Below are 26,937 nucleotides of genomic sequence, written 5' to 3' on the forward strand. Positions count from 1 at the left end.
AATTTGAACCCTTAACTGCTTAAATCATCAACTAAAAATAGCAATGGCTGCTTAAGGCCAAACCACAGCATGCTCAACCCAAGTCAGACCTCTGTTTTCCTTCCTTAAGGAAGAAATCCAAGAACAAATTTACACTGGGCCCAACATGTGCTGTCTGCCAAAGCTATCATTTCAAGGGGCCAAGACTGAGCCATCAAGTATGCAGTTGAGCTCTGTTCTTTAAGATTAATTTATTTTTATTCTGTGTAAAAATATGTGTTACCAGCATGTATATATGCACACTCCGTGTGTCTGGTTCCTGAAGAGGTAAGAAGAGGTCACCAGATCCCCTGGAACTGGAGTTAAGGATTGTTGTAAGTCACCGTATGGGTGCTTGGAATTGAACTAGGGTCTTCTAGAAGAGTAGCCAGTGCTCTTAACTGCTGGCCCATCTCTCTCTCCAACCTCCAATTAGGTTCTTCCTCCTACAAGGTCATAGACTGAGATTTGGGCAGCTGAGCATATTTCCCTGAAGTAGAGGCGATTGGACCTCACCCAAGCTCATGCTCATTTGGTCACTGTGGCTGTCCCTAAGCACAGAAATCATCTCAGATGACTAGGGCCATGCGTCAAACAGACAGACACACACACACACACACATACATGGTGGGGGGGGGGACTCAGACAGACACACACACACAAACACACACACAGGATGGGGGGAACTCAGACAGACAGACATACAGGATGGGGGGAACTCAGACACACACACACACACACAGAATGGGGGGAACTCAGACAAACATACAGACAGACAGACACACACACACACACACACACAGAGTGGGGGAACTCAGACAGACAGACACACACAAACACACACACAGGATGGGGGGGAACTCAGACACACACACACAGAGGATGGAGGGAACTCAGACACACACACACAGGATGAGGGAACTCAGACAGACAGACAGACACACACACACACATACACACACACACACACACAGAGGAGGGGAGGGGGATTCCTTCCGGGCATTTCCTCTGGGAGAAAGTAGGCCGACTATGGTTCAGTTACTACATCTTTGTCCTAAGCCAACACCCAGAGAGGGCTGAAGATGGGAGACTCCTACATGCTGACCGCTTTACCTGTGTCCATCCTCCTACCTCTATGTCTCCTCCCCCACCTGCATCCCTCCATCTGCATCCCTCCACCTGCCTTTGCCTCCCTTCCATCTGCATCCCTCCACCTACATCCCTCCACCTGCCTCTGCCTCCCCTCCATCTGCCTCCTCTCCACCTGCATCCCTCCATCTGCCTCTGCCTCCCCTCCATCTGCATCCCTCCACCTGCCTCTGCCTCCCCTCCATCTGCATCCCTCCACCTGCCTCTGCCTCCCCTCCATCTGCATCCCTCCACCTGCCTCTGCCTCCCCTCCATCTGCATCCCTCCACCTGCCTCTGCCTCCCCTCCATCTGCATCCCTCCACCTGCATTCCTCCACCTGCCTCTGCCTCCCCTCCATCTGCATCTCTCCACCTGAATCCCTCTCCTGGCCTCTGCCTTTTTATTTCTATCTAGGATCCTATTTCCTTGTGATGGGATAAGCATACAATCCACAGTTTCATCATTCAGTGAACCTATACTGAGACTCTTCCTTAGTGTCCAGTCCTGGGGATCCAAAAATGAAGGGCGCAGTCATCCATATTTACTTGCTCAGCAGGGAGCATCTGTCATTATTCCCATCCTGCTCCCTCACAAAAAAAAAAAAAATATATATATATATATATATATATATATATATATATATATATATATATAGAAAAGGACATAAGGCAAGACTGGAATGTCATCTAGTGGTTGAGATGACATGCAGGAACAGGTTCTGGGTTTGATCCCCACCATTGTAAGAGGGTATAAGCCATGCATTAGCAAGCATGTTAAAGGGGAAGGCCATTCCTGATGCAGCTCTCCCATTTATTAGCCCAGGTCTAGAACCTGGGCCTGCCAACCCACAACTCAAGCTTGTTTCTCCTGCATGGTATAGCTGTCACTCCTCTTCATGTTCTTGTGTAACCCCATGTTCCTTGAATTCCCAACAATAGTTGGGTTCTAGCCTCTGGAGGCCCTCCTCATACAGGTATCATAGGCCTATGTCAGTCTGGTGCACCCGGAGGTCATGGCTGTAAGGTAGAGTATTTTGTGGCATATGAACTCTAGACACATGACCCCTGATCAGGAGATATGGGCTGAGAACACACAGCTCTACCCTGATGGAACAAAAAACAAGATTCAGACTCTACCTTCACGCCTTGCTTGCTGATGACCCTGAACAAGATTCCTGACCTCTCCAAGTGTCTATTTCCCCATCTCTCAAATGCCAAATGCAAAGGTCCCTTCTCCTTCTCCACGGAGTGGATAGCAGGTGATAAAATCTCAATGCTCAGTGCTCACGGGACAGACCTCGTCACCAGAACTACCGGCCTCAGAGACACCTCCAAGACTATCTATCTCTGTGACTGTGACATCAAGCCCCTGGGGCGCAAGCAGAGGAAGTGAAGGCACACAGGTCACGGACTAGGAGTGTCTGCTGCTGAGCAGAGGACAGGCTGCCGGAGGAAGGATGCTTCAGCCAGCAGACACAGAAGCAGAAAGTCTTAGACCCTGGAGGAGGCCCTGCAGTATGAATTTGACTGCTCACTTTGGCCTGATAGAAAGCAGAGCCACAGCCTAAAAACACGTCTTCAGAACTCAGTAGCACCTACATTACCAGCTGAAGGAAGAGGAAGATAGGACCAGATCACTTCAGCCCTACAGCAAGTAAGGGCTAAACATGGCCTCATGTAGTGGCTTCCCATCTTTCTACCCTGTCTGCCAACCAGAGGAAGGAGAGAGGGAGAGAGGGAGAGAGGGAGAGAGGGAGAGAGGGAGAGAGGGAGAGAGGGAGAGAGGGAGAGAGGGAGAGAGGGAGAGAGGGAGAGAGGGAGATTCCGACCATCCAGGAGGATGGAGGGTTTGGGGCCATGAGAGAGATCGTAGAGACACACCTGAAGCCCAAAGAGCCAGATCAATAATAATATGCAAGTATGATGGGATGGAACTGGAGAAAGCCAGGTTACCATAATAGGCAAAGGTAGATCATTTTACTGCTCAGCTATCGAGGTATAGTTTTAAGTAAATCTTGGTTTCTCTGCATAGTTATTGGGGGACCAGCGTGAGGTAAAAGAAATACAGTTTAATTCACTGTTTACATTTACATTAAGAATTTACATGCTACATCGGGAGTTTGAGGTCAGACTGGACTTCGTGGGAGCGTGTCTCGAAAGACAACAAAAGTTTATGGAGGCAAACTCCACACGCCATTTTCCGTGTGCTTCGGTGCTTCTCAGGACAGTCACAGATGTGTGTCACTGTTGCCACCACCATCAACCTCACGCTAGCCATTTGTCAATCGACCAGCATCTATTTTCTTTTACAGTTCCCTCTCCCAACAGATCCCCAAATCCTCAGGAACCGTTAACTTCCTCCGTTTCTAGGAACTTGCCTCATCTAGACATATCACATAAGTGATAGGTGTGTTTTCAGTGTCTGGATTCCTTAACATAGCTTGTTTTTTACATAAGTCTAGTATCATGCCACCTTTGGCTTTGTGGTAAATTTCAATGTCTGAAGTACAATCTTTCAACGTTGTTCTTCCCTCCTAAGATTCTATTTGAACTTCCGTGCACCTGGTTCAGTCCCTCCTAAGCATCTCTTCCGTTCCTTTAGGGATATTGGATGGGAACCAATTATGTTAGCCTAACTGGATTACACATTGAATCTCGTGCTCTTTTTCTTTTTTGAGGCAGATACATTTGTCTCAGGTGTCCCAGACAATACCTGAGGGCAACCTCAAGCTCCAGGACCTCCCCCATCAACTCCAAGTCTTCCCGCCTCTTTCTCCTAAATGATGGGATTACGGGTGTGTGCCACCACATTCAGTTTAAAGGGTTTACTTCCTAAAATCAACCGATCTTAAAGCTACAATTCAGTCCTACACCCTGCAGGACACCACCGACGCCATGCTCCCCACGCTTGAACTCTAACTGTCCCCCATATATTCAGAGACCCCTACAGAGATCCCACTCTCAGCAGTGGCCCAACCCTTTTCCCAGCTCTTCACACCACCCTAAAACTCCCTCCTTCACAGGTTACAAATAGATCTACTTAAAACAAACAAACAGGGCCTCTATAAACCCACTGCTTTAGTTGTGCTAGATGGCTAAAGGCAGGCCCCCCAAAACACTTCTCCATAGCACATCCCTCAGCAACCCAGCTTTCCACCTCACACCTCATTCACTATGCAGATACACCCCTGGGAAGCTCTGGAAAAGCCAGACATGTTGCTAAAAGATAAAGGTATAGACCTGTAGGTTGAGGCAGAAGCATTACAGACTCAAGGTGTTGCTTTCTCTCTGAACTCCAGACCCCTGACCATGGCTATTGTAACATCTCTGATTACCCACAGTAGACACAAAATTGGGATAAAAAGCTCTCTATCATAAAAAGGAAAGAGGGTGAAGGAAGCATGGAGGATCTGCAGTACAAGCCTCCCCCCAAAAGGATAAACAGGCAGCTAACAGTTGCTATGGAGGGAAGACCTTTCTTAGGTGGCTCAGTGACCAGTAAGTTTTCCACACTCTTGTGTGCAACTCCACAACCATGATCCTGCAAGTCACCCCAACTCAACTCGTTGGTCCACCAAGCTACACTTACATGACATCATTTCTTTGGTCTGTCGTTGGTGCCCTGCCTGGGGTAAACAGACCTCTGTTCACAACTCCCCAGGAAAGGTTAATGCAATACAAATCCAGTCAGGGCAACTTAATGAGATACCATGTCACATTTTTTTAAAAGTAAAAAGAACAGAGTTGTGAGATGTGGCACCTTGGTTAAGAGCACTGACTGCTCTTCTAAAGGACCCGAGTTTCATTCCCAGAACCCACAATGGGCAACTCACAACCACTTATAATTGCAGGACCAGGAGATCCTATACCTTCTTCTGGGCTCTGCACATGTATACACACACACACACACACACACACACACACACACACACACACACAATTAAAATATTTTTGAAGTGAAATCAGGGCCATCGAGATTGCTCATGGATAAAGGCACTTCCTGATGGGCTGAATTCAATCACAAGAACCCACATGGTGAAAGGCAGCTCGACTCCAGCAAGTTGTCCTCTGATCATCACAGGAGTGCTATGTCATGGGCCCCCTTCCCCCCACCTACAAAATAAAGTAAGTTAAAAGGGGCTGGATGGAGCTCAACGGGAGAGCACTTGCCTAGCATGCACAAGCTCCTGGGTTCAATTCCTGGCACCACCAACAAAATAAAGCCAAACAAAAGGAACAGAAGCCTAAACAGCCTGCCCTGAACTGGGCTGCATCTGCGCACATACCATGCTGAACAGCGGGCCCCCTCATCCTGTGCCAGAACAACATCAGCTTTAGAAACCAAGAGTGCTTCATGGCCTTTATGGCCTCAACTCTGTGGAGAGACTAAGATCCAGCCCCAAGCCTGCTCACCACCCCTCCCCCACCAGCCCCTCATCTTCTTGGAATTGACAAAACAAATGGAAGGTAGACCTTCTATTCTGATCCCCTTACAGGCCAACCCTCAAGTCTGGCTGATTTTCCCTGGCTCCTGTACCAAGAGAGACCAACACTGTCAATGAGCTGGTTCACTTTAGCCAAACTGGAGCAGGGAGAGCCAGAGGAGCACGTTGAACCTCATGCATTCATGCAAGTGTGTGTGTGTGTGTGTGTGTGTGTGTGTGTGTGTGTGTGTGTGTGTGTGTGTTCTGCTAAATGAACCCAGGTCTTTGTGTGTGTCTGCTGCACTTTTGCACAAATTTCCATCCACAAACTAATACACCTGTGGCAGAAAAATATCTTCAGTAGTAATCGATGCTTTTTTTTTTTCTTCTAGAATTTTCTTCCCTTTCACATGAAAAGTTCTTAAAGTTGGGTAAGACCTGGGCGAGGGTAATGGCTAAATAGTTCACAGAACAGAAAGGGGAAGAGGGTGAAGGATAAGAGAAGGGAGGACAGAAGCTTCAAGCCAGAGGGGCCTCTGATCACCCTCTCCACGTTGACCAGCAGCCACCTGTCAGACCTAGGCCTGCAGTGCCCAGGCCTGAGACTTGTGGTGTGGAAGCCTCAGGGAGCCCCCAGACTGGGCTCACCAGGATGACCAGTCAGTTACAGATAACTCAGCCAGCTGATCCCACACATGCCAATGATGCTTGAAGGAGTCCTACAGGCTGCAGAGATGGTTCCGTAGTTTTGAGCACTCGCTGCTCCTCCAGAGAACCCAAGTTTGAGTCCCAGAACCCACATGATGCCTCATAACTGTCCAAAACTCCAGTGCCAGGGAATTCTACACCTCTGCAGGCACCAGGAACACACATGGTGCATAGACATGCAGGCAGGCAAAATGCCCATACACAAAGAGTGAAATAGTATTTATCTTAAAAAGAGGTCCTAGGGGCTGGAGAGGTGGCTCAGCAGTTAAGAGCACTGACTGCTCTTCCAGAGGTCCTGAGTTCAAATCCCAGCAACCACATGGTGGCTCACAACCATCTGTAATGGGATCCGATGCCCTTTTTTGGTGTGTCTGAAGACAGTTCATATACATTAAATTTTTTTTTAATCTTAAAAAAAAAAGAGGTCCTAGAACATTGTATCATAGTTTTTCAAATAGATGATAATGTCAAAAAGATTCCCTCTAGGCATCAGGGCTTCACATAAAAATGTAAATAATATAAAATACGTCTTTCTTATCAATAAGTGTGTAGCCTGAATGTCATAGCCATTAGTCACATTCCCACCAGGCCTGTCCCTGATTCTATCAGTCAAGCCTCTGACTTTCCCTGGACATCCCAGGAGTCAAGAGGCCCATGTAGTCTCCTACAGTGCAGAAGCCCCTGCAGCCAAGCCTGGAATCTGACAGTATACAGTATCAACTGTCACACACAACATGGACAGACCAAGTCTCAGGGCGCAAGGGTGTCATCTCTGGCCTCTAAAGAATTGGAAGAAGCTACTTACTTGACCTTCAGACCCGCCAGCATGGTCTTGTCGATCCTGCCAAGAGAAATGCAAGGGCTTCAGTCAGTATGAGATGCTCCCTTCTGCCTCTGTTCTACAGGGAAAGCTACTACAAGACAAATTTTCCTCAGTTCAGGAAATGAAGTCTCAGTTCCATGGGGAACTGGACCACACATCTATGAGAAGCTTTCCTAGACAGCTTCAACTGTTAATCTGATATAATCGGAAACTCTCTAGTAATTCCTATCTGAGGAATTACTTAGATCAGCTTGGCCTGTGAGTCTCTGGGAAATTGTCTTGATTGATAACTGATGTAGGAGGCACCAGCCCACTGTGGGCAGCACCATTACCTAGGCAGGTAGTCCTAAACTGTATAAGAAAGTTGGCTTAGGACTGGAAAGGTGGCTCAACAGTTAAACACACATATTGTCCTTCCAGAGAGCCCATGTTTAATTCTCTAGAGCCCACATTTGGGGACTCACAACCACCTGTACCTCCAGCTCCAAGAACATCTAACACTCTTAGCCTCTGTGGGCACCTGCACTCGTATGCACATACCCCCACACAGGCACATACATATAATTATAATAAAACAAAGAATAATTATGCATAAGCCTGCCAGCCAGAAAGCAGCACCCGTCACGGTCCCTGACATGCTTTGCCTGTGAAATGAGTTCCTTGGTCAGAGATAATGCTGTGTGTTACAGCAAGCCGGCCTGTCTTTGTGTTCCCGTCTTGACTTCTCTCGGTGATGCTTTCTCCCCTAAAGGTGCTCTTGTGGTGGGGGGGTATGGTTGCGGCAGCAAGAATGAAACCGGAACAGAAAGGAACTAGGATGCTCTGCATTTTGGAAATGGAAACTGGGTTTCAAAGGAGTGGAATCTCTGGTCAAGTCTGACTCTAGACCAGTGTTGACCCTTTAATATACTTCATGCTGTGGTGACCCCCAACCTCTTAACTGTAATTTTCCTACTGTTACGTATCATAATGTAAATATTTTTGCAGATGGAGGTATGCCTAAGGGGTCTCGACCCGCATGTTGAGAACCAGTGCTCTAGAACCTTTGACATTCTGAGTAGATGGCACAGGAGATGGGAGCACCCCGGCCACAGGAATGCACCTGTTCCAGAAGATGCCCATCCATCAGGCAGGTCAGAAGCCAACAGCAGCCTCCAAGGAGAGCAGCAGGTTGGAGAGCTAGGAGCAGGGAAGAGCACCTTGGCTGAGGATGCGCAGAAGCACTCCCCGCCCCTGCCTGCACCACCTTCTCTGGCAAAGGAGGCAGTGTGAGGTTCTATTTTTACCCCCACATATGCCAGCCCTTATGGCTGGAAAGGGAGGTCCCTTCCCCCATCGGAGGAACAGTGGGCAATGGTCTCCCTGCGTCTTTTATTGACCAGAGGTCACTTCACCCATGTCTCCATTGTGACTGGTGCTAGCACCATCGCTTAAAAGCCATCACCACCAGAGTCACCTCCCCAGCCAGCGTCGCCACCTTTGCTCACTGTGTCACGACCACCGTGTCACCTTTACGCCAGTGTCGGCCTGGCAATAACAGTCAGCAACATCTAAGTCACATGACAGCATTAATCACCCCAGTCACCACCGGTGTCATCACCCACTTCATCTCACACCAGCGTCATCACCACCCTGTCACCGTCGTGACCAGTTTCACCACTACCACTACATCCTCACCTATGTCACCACTCACCTATGTCACCATCAGTATCAGTGTCTCCCCAGAGCCACCACCACCTTCAGTGTCACCGTCACCACCAATGTCTCCACCACCATCGGTGTCATTGCCATTGGTGCCACCAAACTCACCAGCACCTCTAAGATGCTTGGCACCCTGAAAGTTCACTCGGGCCCCAGTCTTCCTGGTTCCTTCCCATAGGCTGACTCTCAGAGAAAAGAGGGCAGAGAGGTAAGGGGTCCACACCACACGGCAAGATGCCCAGACATCCCCGGCTGGCATTAAGCTCTGAGCTGTGCTAGAGCTCCCCAATAGAGAGTAGGGTCCCCTTTCTCTGAGGACCCTCCAGCACCTCATCTCAGTCCATAACAGCAAAACCACCAGAACATGTGGCCTCTGTCCCTCTCTGTCTCTCTTCCCTTAAGGTTTCCACACTGAAGGCAGACCCTCCTGCCTTCCCACTCAACCTAACAGAGCCCCATATCTAAGCAGGTGTCAGAACACCACACTCTGTTGTCATGCTCAGAGCCAGAGCCACCGATGCAAACAATCCCACACATCCCACATCATCTCTTAACTCTTCTAACAGTCCTCTGCCACCGCACAAGTCCCCCACTGACACATGGGAAAAGCAAGACCCACAGAGGACAGCCTTGGCTCTCAGGGCTCCCCCGGTAGTTGAGGTAGAGGTGGCACTAAGTCCTGCCCTCCCATGTGCTCTCCCAACCTCTGCCTGGTCAGACAGGCATTCTCACCGCAGCAGACCTTGCTGGTCCTTGTGCCCAGGTCTCTCCCATGCAGCAGCCCGTCCACCAGGATTCCCATGGTAGAGTAAGGCCCTGGGAGGTTGTAGTTCAGGCAAGGCTGTGAGGTGGGGGCTGGTCCTACCATGATGGAAACCAAGTCCCCAGCTCCTCTGTCCCCTGAAGCACCCCACTCACTTTACCATGACCATGTTGATGGCACTGGCTCTCTGCCTTGACAACAAATGGAGGCTTTGGAACTCCCACTCAAACTAACCTCATTGTCTGGGAGGACCTGGGATCCAGGATTCCACAACCCCAGTCAGCTGCATCAGCTCCTAGCTGACAGCTGTGCCCAGATGATTGCTACACTGCCGTCCCACCCTCTTTGCTAACCTAACTCTGCGAAAAGTCTTAGCGTCACTCCAGACTTGATGGGTCTCAACCCATTGTTGCATTGGAAACACCCCAGTTATCCCAGTAGCATCTGCTGAGCATATGTTTGATGTGTCGGAGGGGTCTTTACTCCCAGGGTGGGTGAGATAGAATCGGGCCTGTCACCCTAGAACCCAGTTAAGTGGAAATGTGGCTAACATATAGAGTCCCTTGGACATACTAAGTCACTCTCCCCACTGCTGTCTTTGCCTCTGAGGCAGCTGTGGGTGACACATTTGTGTTCCCTGCCTCACCTGGCCAGGTTTAAACCATCCGCCAGCTTTGCTTGGGGACTCTGGAGCAATCTGATGCAGAGTGTTGCTACTTGTAGGGGCTGGACAAAAAAAAAAAAAAAAAAAAAAAAAAAAATTAAAACACTAGTGCCTGGGAAGTGAGCTCAGAGTTCAGTCATTCAAGTGCCTGCTTTGCACGATTAATATCTCAGCTGGAGCCCTGGAAAACACATTTTTTAAAAAAGCCAAGGGTGGGAGCACACACTATTATTAACCCAGTACTGGGGAGGCAGAGAAAGGGGAGCTCCTAGGCTCTCTGGCTAGCCAGCCTAGGTTAATCAGTGAGGACCAAACCAATGAGAGATCCTGTCTCAAAAGTAAATGAACAAATCAGTGGGCTCTTCCTGCTTGACTGCATGAAGAGCACCATCATCATGAATGACACAGGAACTACCCAGAACAGGAAACCACGGCCAACCATCTACTTCAGAGGCTGACCTTCACTCTAGGAAGGCAACAGTACCTAAGACAGAAATCCAGGGAAAACGAGTCAAAATGTACAAGATGGCACCAGATGTCTTCTTTGTATTTGGATTCAGAACCCGTTTGTTTGATCGTGAGACAACTGGCTTAGGCAGGATTCGTGATTCCCTGGATTATGCAAAAAAAAAAAAAAAAAAAAAAAAAAAAAGTGAGCCCAGACAGAAAGACTTGCAAGACAAGGGGGGGTGAGGAAGAGCTGAAGAAAACAAAGGAGGGACTTTGCAAGAGGAGGGGGGGGGGAGACTGCGGAAGGCCAAAGCTGGTGTCGCAGACAAAGGGAGCATGGACAATGGCTAAAGGAGCAGAGGTTCTGTGGTGACTCAATCTGCCAAGGTCATGCACATCCCTACGGAGAAGACTGACAGACTGAAATCTTGAACAACCAATAAACAAACTAAGCAATGACCCCTGAAGGTGTCTTTTGATCTCTAGACCACCCTGTCACCCTAGCCTCCTCTTATCCTCACTGTCCCAAGTGCCCGGAATCCCTTCCTGCAAGAGAATGAATGGCAAAGTGTTCTCAAAGAGGGGAAAAAAGAAAAAGGCAAGCCAGGAGACAAGCAGTGACCAGAGGAACAGAGTCTGTCCCCTCCCAATCCTTCTGTGTCTCCCCAACCTTTCTGCCAGCCACACCAATGCCACCCATCATTTCAGCCAGAACCCCAGGCGCCCTCAGTGTGACAATGCCCTGGGCCCAGAGGCTGAGCGGAAACTGATAAGGAAAGTCCTTAGGCTGCACTCCCAGCAGCTCAGCGGGTAAGGTGAGCCTTTGACTTTAGACCCTGCTTTCAGCATCTGGAAAGACAGACCGCTTAGAAGCAAAAAGTGCCTAAGAGCACTAAACGAGCAAAAGGCTGGATGCAGGGCTCAATGGGGCAAAAGTGGGTCAGAGAGAATGGCAAACTTAAAGACAGGACTGCCCCTCCTCTCACAACCCACACAGAGAGGAGGCAGCCCACAGGCATCCTGCCACAGACTCATGACAGCCCAGGAGGAGCAAACGTGGATACAGGATACCAGGGAAGCAAGGTAGGTACTTGCTCTGGAACACAGAACACATGTGTCACATCCGAAGGCATGTCTGTCCAGCCAGGCACATACCTAGCACACACGGTCAGATAGATTACAGTCACATCACACTTGCACACACATGCACATGAATAACCGCAGATGTGCATACACATATAGAAGCACACGCTAGCACAGGCATACGCAGTCAACCGAAGATGCTCACTCACACCCACACTTCCAGCCACCCTGACCTTCTGGATCTTTTCCAGACCTTGCTTCTGACAGTGAGGCAGAGCCTGACCTCCGATGGCCCCCTCAGGATCCTCCAGGTCTACCTGGCATCTGAAAGTGCTTCCCACAGACGCAGGTCTCAGGCACAACCTGAGCCCTGCTCCCCAGCTACCCAGAGAGACCCCCTTCTCCAAGTCCACTTTCATCTCTGACATGACCCCTTCTGTCACCCACCATCCAAAGCCCCCAAAGGAGACGCTGCGCTTTCTGCCAAACATGGTCGCAGCCGTGCAGCTGTAGAGCCCTGGGTCCTAGAGAAGTCCCTGGGGCTGGTTAGAGAAAGAACTGAGAAACAGCAGGGCGGCAGCCACAGGGTGGGGCGCCAAGCAGGGCACCTCCCTTTTCGCCTGTCCCCCGAGTTGAGCTTCCTGTGGGTGAGGCTCCATGGTCTAGAGGTGTGTCCTGCACTCCAAGAGGCACTACAGCAGGCAGGGAGGTCACAAAGGGCAGCTTCCTCACGCCCAGAGGAACCCACAGCTCCGGAAGGGGCTCAGCCAGCAGATTGCACCACAGCCCCATTTGGCAGCTGGCCCCACACGGCCCCAGCTTCCTGGAAACCAAAGGAGACTCAAGGATTCTTATACCCTCGCCTGGGAGAGGAGACCCATCTGGAAGTCTCAAAAGACCCTTCACAGCTCCCAGATGCCCAGAACAGAGAGCTTGCTGTTCCCCAATGCTCAGTACACACTCAGAAAACCACTACACAGAAATAATTGCACGCATCAGTATGCAGAGACTTAAGTATACATCCACACTTGTGGGCACAGAGAAAGCACACCTGCACATGTACACATGCATTTATGTATCGAGGACACACAGATCTACTCAGGCATGGGGATGCTCACATTCAAGTCATTAGAGACACTCATGTGCACTGTGCAAGTAGATTAACCCAGACTTTTACAGAGGTGAAAGCACACCTCTCTTTACCTACACATGCCATCAGATGGTTGCAGACAGATGTTCATGAGTGCATAGGAACATACACATCCATACACTCAGAGTGCTTATGTGCCTGGAATTATTTATTTCATCACATGTACATACACACACACCACACATGCATTCACACAATGCACACACACATGCACAAATATATACATTACACATTCGCACATGTACACACACACATCACACACATATACATCACACACATGCACACACACACACTTCACACACACACACTTCACACACACACATCACACACACACACTCACACACACATCTCACACACACACACACATCACACATACATTCACACAATGCACACACATGCACAAATACATACATTACACATTCACACATGTACACACACACATCACACACATATACATCGCACACATGCACACACACACTTCACACACACACACTTCACACACACACTTCACACACACACATCACACACACACACACACACACACATCTCACACACACATATGGACTCTGAACTGCCCTTCTTGACCCCCCTCAGGATCTAGACCAAGCTGGGAACACTTCCCTGATTCCTGTAGGCAGAAGTGGAAAGGAAACACGGGCTAGTTCTCACAGCCACCGGCACCAGTGCTGACGCGGTGATGTTCTCTGGTAACAGCCCTATGATCACAGGCTGCAGAGACAGCGGGTTGTGTGGTCCTGGACGATAAAGCAATGAGGAAGGACGTGAAGCTGCTCTAGCTGTCTGCAGTGATCTCCCAGCAGAATCCTGAACGTCCTCGGTTCAAGTTATTCCTCATGCTCACTTGTAGCCCAAAAAGCAAGGTCCAGACCTTGCTGGCTTCCGCCTGGACACTTACTCCAGCAAGTTACTCCTGCTGTTCATCCCTGTACCCACCTCACACCAGGAGATTCCCAACAGTACCAAGGACACCCTGGGGGCCCCACCTGCCCTGTTTTCCTTTAACCTTTCTCTGAGAGAAAAATATGTGTGTGTACTCTGTGAGTCCCATGGTCAGGGGTGATTCCAGTCTGGGCCTGGCCAACCCAGCATCTACTCTACTGGCCCCAGCAGCAGGCTCAGATACCTAGGTAGGCTCTAAGACCCAACCCACAGATGCCCCCATCTCTCTCTCTGCATCTTGTCCTAAACTACAGGACAGAAGACTGGGGCTATGAAGAGTATAGAAAACTGAAGCCCACCTGCAGAAAGATGGCATAGAAAATGGGCAGACTGAGAACAAGTTTATTCTTTAATTCTGAGTGTGTGTGTGCCCGTGTCGTGCTCACATGTGCACGTGCTCACACAGGTGACCACACGAGTGAGTGGGCATGTGCATGTGGAAGCCAAAGGGTGCTCTTAGGTATCACCCTCGGAAATACTGTTATCTTCCTTTGAAACAGGGTCTCTCATTGGCCCGAAGCTCACCAATTATGCTAAGCATGCTGACCGGCAGGCCCCAGGGTATCCCCTGGCCTGTCTCCATAAGGTTAGGAATATAGGTGCCGACCATCATGCCTGTCTTTTTACACATGCGCATCGCCAGTGCCAGAGACTGAACTCAGGCCCTCAAGCTTGCAAGGCAAGCACTGTGCCTACTGAGTCATCTCCCCAGCCAAAGAATCAAGTTTAAAGAGCATTGTCTGAGTTCCTATCCAAGCAAGGTCAGAAGTCAATGACCCAGCCTGAACTGGATCTTTCTTCTCCTCTCCTCTTCCCTCCTCTGTCTCACCACTGGAAAAAGCTTTAATGAGCAAGACAGCAAGCAGCCCATCTATCAGCTAGCTCTGCCTGTTTCCTTAGCCAAGTCTGAGACTTCCAGCAGGCCAACAAGCAACCTCACTGGATACCAAAGCTCCAGGGTGCGCTAGACAGTTTCCGAGGGTGGTTTAGGCAGCTATCACACGAGTCTACTTAGAACAGAATACCTAAGGCAAACTTCTCTGTCCTCAACAGTTAGCAGGAGCTGAACGTGAGGCTGCCTCTGAAGCATGCATGCATCAGTATGTGTTAAAGAAAGAGGTGGTGTGACAGTTGCACCAAACTTAGGCACACCCCACCACCCACATGTACCATGTGTGAACACTGCCCATCACACCTAAGCAGGGGGGAAGAGACAGTTGACAGTTGCTCTTATAAAAGACCTCCAGGTCCAAGGAGACATGAAAGGTTGAGGCCACCTGTACCAAGAGTTCCAGAGCCAAGTAGGACAGAGGCTGAGGCCCACACAGCTGCAGATTGTTAGGGCAGCGATGAGGTGGATTTCAGGCTTGAAGCCAGGCTAATCTCTGTCTCCAGAGTCTGCAACACCTGGAAGTCACAAAGAGCACTGAGAGGACTTCCCTCCAAGAAGCGCCAGCAGCTTGGGGTGTTGGTAGGAAGGAGGCATGGAGCACCCTACATTCCTCAAGGACATCTGGATCCAGGGATGTTGGAGAGGCCAGAAGAACCTAAAGTCCCTTCAGCCCCATGGTAAAAACCTAGACAGAGGGGAGCTCCTATGTGACTGACTCCATTTCAGTACCTGAGCCCCAGAGGCAGGAAGAGCCATCTGTGCTAGCCCCTGCTGAGCCCTCAGGCTCCCAAGCTCTGAAGACAGGTGACTTCACCCAAGTCATTTAACCTCTCTGGTCTCAGTCATCTTCTCTGTCATACAGGAAAAATGATACCAACCGCATATTGTTGCGGATGAACAAAAATGCTTGGCGCAGGCTATGGGAACCGTTGTAATTACTACCGATTGTGACTCCGCCCCCTGCCCCCTGCCTCAGTCCCTTTCAGCTTCCGGCGCCCCACTTCTGCCCTGTTCTGTTCCTCTTCTGTGGGGTGGGCAGAAGGAGGCCACCCAGCTCTCTGGGAAAGATGTGAGCCAAGAGAAAAGGGAAGCACCATGTGAGCCTGCCCAGCCTGCTTGCCTCCACCCACTCACCCACCACAGCCCGGCACCCTCCCGTACCTCCACTGATGAAACTGAACCAGAGCCAAGGTAGCACACATTTCTGGGAGATCACTATGAGCCAGCACTGATCTAACCACCTAGCTTGGTTCAGCCAAATACCAGCCACCAAGAAAAAGCCTGGGATGCAGAATTTATGCAACACCCATTGTACAGAATGAAAGACTAAGGCCTTGAAAGCAATGCATGACTCATAATGGAACAGTAATGATATGGGAGAGAGCAAGTACTAAGCCCTTCTAGTTCCTGCCCAGATGGGCTCCACCCTCCCTAACAGGCTCCTACACACACACACACACACACACACACACACACACATGCACACGCACGGACAAGGGTCTACTTTGGATCACATGTCACAAGGTCCAGCATCCCTGGCAGAGCCGGTGGGTATTCCTGGGAGACCAACCTAGGAGACAAGACTTGTCAAGGCCCCAGCTTTGGGCAGAGCTCCAAGTAACTCACAACTCATAGGATTTCGGGTAGATGGAACTGGAGTGTTGGCTGAGCCTAGAGAACAACCCAGATGCCTGTCAGCAGCAGGCCCTCCACTGTGTCCCCAGGGTCCCAAGGACAGGAAGAAAGGAAGCAGCAGTGTAGTTTCATCTGCTTGGGCAGCTCAGACCATGTAATTATTGATATTTAAAATGAGGACTAAACAATGATACAGGCTCCTTCTCTGGGCACAGAGATGGAGAGTCACAGAAAGTTCCAGGAAACAGATGTCCCTAAAGAAGAAGCACTGAACAGACCAACCTTTCTGCCCCGCCCCTCGTCATGAGATGGCACAGGTTGAGCTGAGCAGCTCAGATCGAGTCTCCCTCTTCCACTGTCTGCTTACCCTCATCAAACTGCCCTCTACTCCCTTCCCAGGCCGGGGGAGGGCAAGGACAGAGGCAGAGAAAGACTCGGATCTCTAGGAGAATGTAGGTCATTTCCCTGTGTGCCTTTCGCAGGGCCAGGGCTGCTTGTCCCATTGCACAAGTTCAGAAAAGCAAGATGATGACAGAGATGACTGCAGAAGGCAACTTGTGAAAACTAGGCTACAAGAGCAAGACTCACACGCTCTCTGGTTGCACAATTCCTTCCTATCTGTTCAGGAAAGCTGGCCTGCCAAGGAGTCGTCATAATGGATGGCTGTGGGCTACAAAAGTGAGAGATTCTACCACAGACATTTCAAAATAACAATAAGGCAACATTTTTGTCAATTCGAGGATAATTACTTTTAAAACAAGCTAATTTTTTAAAGCCATCATTTTAGAAGCTGGGGGGGGTAGTTTGTCAGCAAACACTTCACGGCGTACACCAGGCCCTGGGTTCTAGACACGGAAACCAGAAGTTGTAGGATCTTGGTTTTAAGGCCAACCTGAGCAACACAGTGAGACAGTAAAGCTAGACCTGTAATTCTGTTGCTCGGAAGGCTAAGACAGAGGACAGCTGTGAGTACAAGGCTAGCCAAGCTATAGAGCGAGACCCTGTTTCAAAAATGAAAATAATAATAATAATAATAATAATAAAGTGTGTAATTATATTCGCAGAAGTTAGGAGGTGGAGGCAGGGGAATCAGACCTTCATGGACATCCTCCACAGTGAGATTGGGGCCAGCCTAGGTTACATGAGACTCTATCACAAAATAACTAAGTAAAAAAAGAATCCTGCTAGTTTAAGTAAATATGCAAAAGATACTTCTTTTTTGTGTATAACATCCACAGCTGTCTGTAGACCAGGCTGGCCTCAAACTCACAAAGACTGATCCCACCGCCTCTGCCGCCTGAGTGTTGGGATTAAAAGTATGCATCACCAACTAAGCCTGCAGATTTTCATAGCTCCCTAGACCGTTTCTGGAGGAAACTGTAAGCAATGATCCAAGACTGGTTACTCCAAAGAATGGGAACGGAATGTGTGTCTCTTGTCTCTCTAGACTCCAGAGAGGGCAGACTTACTACACAGTCTCCTATGATATTATATTGTTAATGTTGCTTAAACCATTAGCACATTTTTCTAAGAAAAACTTTAAATAGATGTGTGTGTGTGTGTGTGTGTGTTTCAAAAGTATGCATATACATATATATATGAGTGTCTAGAAGGGGCAGTGTCTGTGAAATCCCAAAGTGTCTTCCTTGATCAGTTTCTACTTTATTCCTATAGGTTGGGTCAAGCTAGCCAGCTTTCCCTGAAAATTGCCTGTCTCTGCCTCCCAAGTGCTGGAGTTATAGGCAGCCACCATGCCTGCCCAGTTTCTACATGGGTTCTAGGGATGGGAACTCTGGAAACTTCCATGCCAAGTGCTTTATCTACTGAGTCATCTGTGTGGCTCTTACTTTGTTTTCTTGAGACAGGGTCTTTCACTGTAGCCCAGACTGGCCTGGAATTGATAGCAATCCTCCTGCCTCAGTCTCCTGACTGCTAGGATCACAAGGAAGATGAGGAGAAGGAGGAAGAAGGTGTCCTTATGAATAGGATACTTTATTTCAAACCTCTTGAACTCAAGGTTTGGAGTGCAAATGACCACTGACCCTGGTTCTGGTTCCAACCTTCCTGAAGTAGTCTGTCTTCACAAAGAAAGGTAGGGCCGGGATCCCTCAGGCCTCACTCCAAGTGGCACTGCCATCTGGTCTTCTTAGATAGGAAAATATAAAGAAGCCCAGAACACAGTTTTCTAGAAGGAATTTGACATTTTGAATACAAATCCTTAAAAAATAAACTGTACATGCCAAGCACAGTGTGGTGTTAGAGACCTATAATCCCAGCTGCTAAAGGGGCTGAGGCAGGAGGATTGCTTGAACAAGAACTTTAAAGACTTGTCAATTAATGTACTGCTCAGATTCTTTCTCATTGCCAGGCATGGTGCCTCATGTCTATGATACCGGCTACTACAGAAACTGAGGCAGGAGGATAGTGAGTTTGAGTTTAAAGCCAACTTGGAGTATTTAGTAAGTGCTGAGCCAAACTGGACTATGTAGCAATGCCATGGCTCAAAAAAGAAAAGGCTATCTAGTCTACCATTCAGAAGTAGGGCCGGGAAATTGTCCCCAGATGATTCTGATCCAGTAGGAAGTTCTGGAGTGACATTCACTAGAGCATTTCCATTATCAGTGATGGCCCCATTGGCTCTCAGTAGGTGTGGACACTAGGAGCTTCCCTGAAGGGGCTTCTCAGTAAAGAAGATCATACCTCTAGGTCTTTGCCTTCCATCTGCTCACTCCATCCAGCTGAGCCAGCCCCAAGTCTCTTCTAGCATGTGGCTACACTGCTCACCAGGATGAAGCAGGAGGTATGCACTTGCGCCCTCTATGTGCAATTTCTGATAGTGCAAGGAGAGCACAGGATGTCTCTTTCTTTTTCTAGGAAGGCAGCCATATTGGCTCTGGTAAGAGGGATGGAGAGAAACGTCCTTGTTGCAACAAGGGCACCGGTGAGAGAATGAGTAGCCCCAGCCTGGGTTCCAACACTAAATGTATCCATGGAGAAAACACTACAACTCCACCATCCTGGGCCTTTCAGTTATAAAAAATAATAATAAATTTAGTTCATTCTTTCTTTCCTATCTTTTTCTTTTGAGACAGATCAAAAGTTGACCAGGCTAATGATGAACCTGCAGTTCTCAGCTCCACCAAATAGCTAGCCAGGCCCAGTTTGTTCCATGTATGAAACAGAATCTCATCCTGCAGCCTAGGCTGTCCTGCCCTTGCAATCCTCCTGCCTCAACCTCCTGAGTGGTAGAATCAAGATGTGTGCTACCACATCTTCCAATGTAAATCATTTCTTGAGAATTTCTGATGAACCAAAGAATTCCCAAATTTTGTTTTACCATTTAATCCTTATCATAACAATATGCACTTTTCTAATAATTAATTAAGCCTTGAAGTTAAAAAGTTAAGGCCTAGGGCTTCTGGGTCGCAATGGTAGATTTCAAACCAGAACCTACTTCAAAACAGAGAGTTCTTACATACCAATCTCCAAATAAGTATAGTGTTGAATGTAAGATGCTAACAGGGTGGACTTAAACAAATCTCAAGATTCTCCCCAGGGTACCTGTGAATGCCTGGCACAGAAGCATCGCCATCCTGGGCCAGGATTGGCAAGCTGGGCAGAAGGACCATTTCCCTGGCAGATGAGCATGAACTCCAGCAAAGGCAGGTGGCTGAGACAGAAGGAGAGCTAGGGAGCTTGCCCAGACACTAACAGGGGTGGAGGCTGCAGCTCAAAAACAGCACATTCATGATTCATTCACTTGATTTCTTGCATAAAGATGGAGGTGCTGTTGGGGCTCAACCCACACCCAGGCCCAGAGTATATCTAGAGCCCCACCCTCATGGTGTCACTACCAGTGACACATAGAAGAGAATGAGGCTAACTTGGGATGATAAAAACAAGCTAAGACACAGGAGGCCTTTTCCAGGTCAGGAATGCAGCTCAGTTGGTAAAGTCCTTGCCCAGCGCACACAAAGATCTAGATCTGTACCTCAGCATCACATAAACTGCGTGTGATGGTGTGTGCCTGCTGTCCCGGCACTCAAGTGGTGGGGGTAAGAGGGTCAGAAGTTCAAGGTCATCTTAGCTACGTAGTGAGCTTGAGGCCAGCTTAGGGTTAAATAAGATCTTGTCTCAAAAAAAGAGGAGGAGGAGCAGAGAGGGGAAAATAGGGAGGAGGGAGAAAAAGGAGAAGGAGGAAGGGAAGATAAGGAGAAGAAGGTGGGTAGGAATAGAGGAATGGAAAGAAAGAGAAGGAAAGAAGGGGGAAGAGGAGGAGAAAGAGGAGAGCTCAGTAGGTCAAGTGATCACCTTGAAAACATGGGAATCTGAGTTCATTCCGCAGAACTATGTTTTGGGGGAGGGAAGCAAAAGGTATGATGATATGTGCTTGTGTGCTTGTAATCTCAGGACTGAGGTAGAGACAGATCCCTGGGGCAAGTCAGCCTAGCCTACTTGATGAGTCCAGGCCCTATCTCAAAGAAAAAAAAATAAGACAGATGACCCCAAGGAACAAAATAAGAGGTTATATTGACCCCTGCCCTCCACACATGTGTATATAGCTGCATGCCTACTCACATGTCTTGTGTGCCTATACACACACAAACATGCATGTGTACACAAAAAAAAAGACACAAAGAAAAAATGCCTTTTCCAATTCAAGTTTCTCCTCTTTCCTCTCCAAGCCCCACATTTACAGTGCCCTCACTTAGCAGATGGGGAAGCTGGGACACAGGGAGCCTAAGTCACATGCTCAAGGTCAAAAGCTGTGGCAAAATGTGTGTGAGAGAAGCTGTACCTTGGAAATCACGCTGTATCACTTCCGAGGTTGGGTAAGAAAAGCAAGATATCTTCCTCGTAGTTTTTCTTGGGATGCTTGCCCCTTCACCCAACCACTATGCTGGGCAAAATCATAAACTAGCACACAAAAAGAGGACATAAATATACATGAGGAGAGGAGTCATGTGTGACGCCAAGCCAAGAGCCAGACATGAGCAATGAAGCCAGCACGTAATTCACCCCTAAATCTTAAATCACCCAGATGACACTAGGAAGAGAAGATGAGCATTCCCTGGTGAGCCCTGTCCAGACTGCAGATTCATGAGCAAAATAAATGTCAGTATTGTTGTAAGCCATGCACTTCTGGCGGCTAATATGCCGTATTAGATCACTAGAGAAGCAGCAGAGCCTGAATTTGAACCAAGCAAGCTGGCTTCTGGGGTTTATTGTTAATCTGGTTGGTTTGGGGGGTTATGTTTGTTTGTTTGGTCAGTTGGTTGATTGGTTATTTTTTTGTTTGTTCTTCAATCCTTACTGTGTTCTGGGCTCTGCTTGTTCTGAGAACATCTGGAGAAATAGAGGGACAACTTCAGGCAGGTGTGTATAGTAGATTGGTATGATTCACGGGTGACCGGGTGGCCAGGGAGATCTGCTTCAGTGGTGTAACCCTGAATGGCCTACCTGGAGGTGAAATGAAAGGGGTGAGGTGAGCACAAAGAGTGAAAGACAGAGGAAGCTGTGTCATGAACAAGCCTGGGCACAGCGTCCAGCTCCACTCCTTCCTACCTGTGATCTCGAGGAAGTGACCTCCACAAGGAAACAGCAATGGGATGCTACTTCTTAGGACTGTAATCCTAAAATAAGGGTTGTTCCAGGGAGTAACCGAACTAACACATGTGGAGCATGGGGCCAGAGCCCAGCACAGGAAGACCTAAATACCAATAAGTACAGTTTGAATTCTGCAGCAATCAAGACCCCAGCAGGAAGCCCAGGGCCCCAGAGACCACTTTGTCTCCTATCAAAGAACCACACTAACCAAAGATATTAGAGAAGAGTACGCACAGGGGGTCTGAGAGAGCTGGCCACCTGTGGCATAGATCAGAGGTAGAGTAGATCAGAGGGTGAAAGGAACATACCTCACCAATAAAAGCTAATACACAGAGCCACCTACCCCTGCAGCCACTCTGAGACATCTCCACCCAAACTCCTCCTTCCCCACAGAGTTCAGGAGGATGAGGCTGGAGGTTGGACTCTCACTCTCCAGGTGCCACCTTAAAAGCAATAGACACCCACACATTGAAACAGGGGGAAGCAGCTGTCTCAAGCCAGGGGGAGAGAGCAGGGTAAGGAAAGCCAATGAGAGGGCAGAACTAGGCATCACCGGGTGGACGGTGAGGGGAGAGACAGACACTGTGAGCTTCAAGAAAGGCAGAAACCCTGCTGGGGTAAAGTATCACTTGCCCGCACACTCTCCAGGACCCTGGAGAGCGCCCAGCGGGTGGCTGACATACATCCAAAGGTACCCAGAACAAGCAGAGTGCATGCGGAGAGACATGCCAAAAGTCACAGAGATGTTTATACATTGATCCAAATACAAGCCCTCAAGGACACACAGGGGCACCCAGCATAGGTGTACACACACACACACACACACACACACACACACTTCATTCACTCAGTCCTCTTGCCTGCCTGTCACTTCCCTCCTGCTCTGGTTCGCTTCCAGCCACTGACCCTGGATGTACCAAGGTCCTGCAGGTGACTACACCTGATGCCATCTGCTGATCCAGACATGATAAATCCCAGCCAGCCTAGTGTGACCCAGGGGGTTGGGGGGAGAAAGGAGAGGTGACGTGGTCTTCAGAGAAAGGTGCAGATCCAGAACCAGAGCCTGGGCAAAGCAGAAGAGTCAGCCCAGCCTCTGCCATAGGCTGGGTGAGGCCTCCGAGCCCGAGACTGGCTTTGGCATTCCATATGCCTTCAAAGCTGAGGCTGCTTTGCAACATGAGCAGATGGGATGGAAAACCCTTATCCATATCTGGATGCCCTAAAGAGTGACAGCAAACAAAGAAAGAGTGTACACACACACACACACACACACACACACACACACACAGATAGGATGACAGGTAAGATCAGGCATGACACAATTCCCTGCTAGAGAGATAAAGCACTGACAGAGGTGAGTATGGCAGTATCAGCTTTTCTTCTCTTTTTCCTCAACTAAACTTATTAGAACAAAAGCCACCCTAGATGGTCTTTAAATGACAGCCTCTGTGGAGTGTGATCTTGCCTGTAGACAGAGAGATGGAGGCAGTGACCTTTGTGATGCTAGCCTGAGCTATCTGTGCTGAGAGCAGGAGGCAGCTGGATACTTCCCTGCAGCGTGACCTCTCCTAGAGGGAGTGCCACGTTGCTTAGAGATGGGAAAGGGTAGGTCGACCAGGGCCATCTGGTACCATAGCAACAGACCCTGGCTAAGGCACATCCACAACTTCCTTAGCAGATCATGACAGGACTTAAGTGTTTGCAGATGGCACCTCCCCCATCAAAGAGGGTGTGATAGCCCAGAAGGAGCAATGAGCACATGGGGAAAAAAAGTGAGGAGGCTGGAGAGGCCAGACCCTGACATATGAGGTCTATTTGGTTCATGTTCTAGGATTCCCCAAGTAACTTTCAGCAGTTCCTTCCCTTCCCTGCTGCCACCATCCTCTTCCTCAGGTCCAGCCTGTACTATGTCCCAGACACCTCTAACTCCGGGTACCAAGGCTGACAACTTACCTCCCAGCCTTGTGCTCCAGCATTTTGGCCACCTCCTGCCAGTCTGTTATATCTCCGTCTTGTGTGCAACTTCTCTAGGCTTCCCCCACCCCCTGCCCTGTCCTTTCCTGACTACAGCCCAGATCAGTGCCCACGACCATCTGCCAACTCCAAATGCATGCATCCACTCCTCCTTCAAGCACCTGCTTCTAAGCGACTGCTCTCTCATCCTTCCCTGCCCACTTTGGGGTTCCTGGGCCCTCCTGAGTATCATTGGCTCCAATTCTCAGACCGTGAACCAAATCTATTCTGGCCTGGGGAACTGGGCCACAGCCCTAGAGGCACCAACCAGAACAGAACTCTGGCCCTTGAGCCTCAGATTCCACAACTAAAAAGGGTCTTAGGGGTTGTCTACCCTGTCTCATCCACAGAAGTGGGTGAGAATCTGTACCAGCAGACCCTGCTGCCTTCCCAACTGCTCAGAGCTATTCCATCCATAATGCCCGTAGCCAGATACCCAAAAACCCAATAAAGAGCCAGACATAGTGGTGTGTTCCTGAAATCCCAGTACTTAGGAGGTAGAAGTAGAAGGAGCCAGAGTTTAAGGTTAGACTGGTTTACATGAGGCTGCCTCCAAAAATTTCTTTTCAACAAAGGCTGGCATAGATATCTACCTATAGCTGAAGCTACTTGGGCAGCCAAAGCATGCAGATCATAGAGTTACACAGCAAAATCTTGTCTTAAAAAAAAAAAAATATATATATATATATATATGTATATGTATATATGTCACCAAGCCAGGCATGGTGAAAATACCTTTAATCAAAGTACTTAGGAAACAGAGGCAGGTGGTTCTCTGTCTGGTCTACAAAGTGAGTTCCAGGACAACACAGTCTACACAAAGAAACTCTGTCTCAAAAAAAGATCACAATATCCAGATAAGAATACCGAGGCTCAAAAAGTCTAGGCAAACTTGTCCCAGGTCAGTAGGTGGGATGCCTCAGAGTGTCACTGCCAAGCCTCTTACCCCACCTCCTACCTGAGCCATCTCCACAGTGACCAGCCATTGCTCCTCACCCCAGATTGGAAGTAGCATGTTCTAAATGCCACACACCAGAACTGAATGAGGTCACATCAGGCCCTCTCTGCAGAAGTGGTGTGGGTCCCCACGGAAAATCATTTGAGCTTCATTTTTTTGTATAATCTAGAAGCATGGGGGAGTTAATGGCCACAGAGCCACCCTCGGGGGGAAGGGGAACTGCTAATGGTTTCTCTCTCTGACAGAGCAGTTCTGAAATGTAGCCCTTGGGCTTCTCGGGAGACCCCCAGGAATAGAGCAGCAGATGGTAAGGAAAGCTTCTCTCTGTGCACCCTCTGCTCCACTGCCCTCCCTCCACTTCCCAACCAGAACCCTGGGGGCCAGCCCTTCTCCCAGGCATTTCTAGAGTAGGGAGTGGGGGTTAGAACACAGCGTTGGAGATGGGGCAGCAATTCACATCCAGGCCTCAGTGCCAGCCAGTTGTCACCAACAATGTCACCAAAGAGTGTAGTTACGCCTTCATGCTTGGCCAGTACACTACTTTGCTCCCACAATCCATGCCAGGCCCCTTTCTCTTTAAAGTTCAGATCATTCTGGCTTTCTGTGACTCTGCCATACTTGATTTGTTTGTTTGGTTGATTGGTTGGTGCTTTGGGAATCTCTAGTTTGATTTTGAGTTTTGGTTTGTGGCTTCTGAGACAGGGTCTCACTTTGCAGCCCAGGATTGCCTTGAACTCGTGGCAATCCTCCTGTCTCAGCCTTTCAAGTTGCTGGGATTACAGGTATAATCCACCACACCTCAAAAGGGATCTCCCTAGGAAAGGGAGAATGAAAAGCAAGGGAGGTGTCACTCACAGGAGGACCTTCTGGAACAGAGACCACTTCCTTTTGAACTAGGACATCCTGGACTTATATACAGTCCCATCAGTTGTGCCCTGACCAAGGTGAACATCTGCCCCTAACCAAAAATAGCAACCTCAAAGGGTCTTGGCTTCGATGATGCCATCCCATCCCAAGCACCAACCTTCCACTGCTCCTCAACATCTGGTGAGGGGGAGGAACCTGAGACAGCTTCCAAACACCTGAGCAGACACATCCAGCTACCCACCCTTAGAGCTGGACAGCCCAGAACCCTTGTTTTGAGGTAGGTAATGCACAGCCTCGCCCAAGTCCTGAGGGAAATCACTGCCCAAGACCTCACAGGCCCTGAGTCACTCCCAGCCTCCAGGCAGCCGTGCGAGCTTTTCCGTTTATTCCTCACCCGAAGCAGGAGGAAGAAAGGGGATAAGAGCCTTCTTCACCAAGGAAAACTGAGACCTATGAGACTCAAAGGATGGCCTCCGTGTCACCCAATACAGGCCCAGGACAATTCTAGTAATACCTTTAGAGGCAACCCAGATGGGAGCCATTCAGAAGCCAATCCATGAATTTAGAGTGCAAACCCTGGTCGCCTGTAAATGCCCTTCAGATTTGGTAAGGGTGAAAGAGAGCTACAGAGGAAAGAAGGGTGCCCCTTACCAGCTCTCAAGTCCAGACACAACTAGTCTAGGAAAAAGCAAAGTGCAACCTGTAGAGTCTTTCTGTCTTGTAAACAGGACCCCTACCCCTGGCTGGCACTGCCACACCCACCCAAGGCCTCTAGAAATGAGCATCAGACTGCAAACTGGCCTTGCTCCGCAGGTTCATGAAAGTCTCTGGGCAGACTACCCAAATTCTGCCTCTCCCTGGAGCTGGCTTGGGGACAGAACGGGCTGGGGCTTCTGCTCTTGCCAGTGAAAACAAGTCCTTCCTCCTCAACCTAGCAGCCTAGCTTGACCATTCTCTTGGGGTTCCTGGCTTCTTTCCTGCTACTGCCTGCCACCTGTAAACACCCACGTCTGACCTCCATCTCGGTCAGTTCTTTCACTAGACTCCAACAGGGAGCTGACCAACATCACACGCACACAAGCAAGCGCGCGC

At 49.1% G+C, this 26,937-nt stretch overlaps 1 protein-coding gene across 1 annotated transcript in view; it reads right to left on the reverse strand.

Annotated features, from left to right (window-relative positions):
* The window catches only part of RAP1GAP2 (RAP1 GTPase activating protein 2), a gene marked incomplete at both ends in the record, with an annotated part of 213,508 nt that overhangs the window by 166,541 nt on the left and 20,030 nt on the right, over positions 1–26,937 (reverse strand). The window contains 1 exon segment of the mRNA XM_080923050.1: positions 7,085–7,120. Within this exon segment, the coding sequence (XP_080779176.1) occupies positions 7,085–7,120 (36 nt within the window).

Source organism: Micromys minutus, assembly GCF_963924665.1.
Source record: "Micromys minutus genome assembly, chromosome: 10".
In the NCBI taxonomy this organism is placed as follows: domain Eukaryota; kingdom Metazoa; phylum Chordata; class Mammalia; order Rodentia; family Muridae; genus Micromys; species Micromys minutus.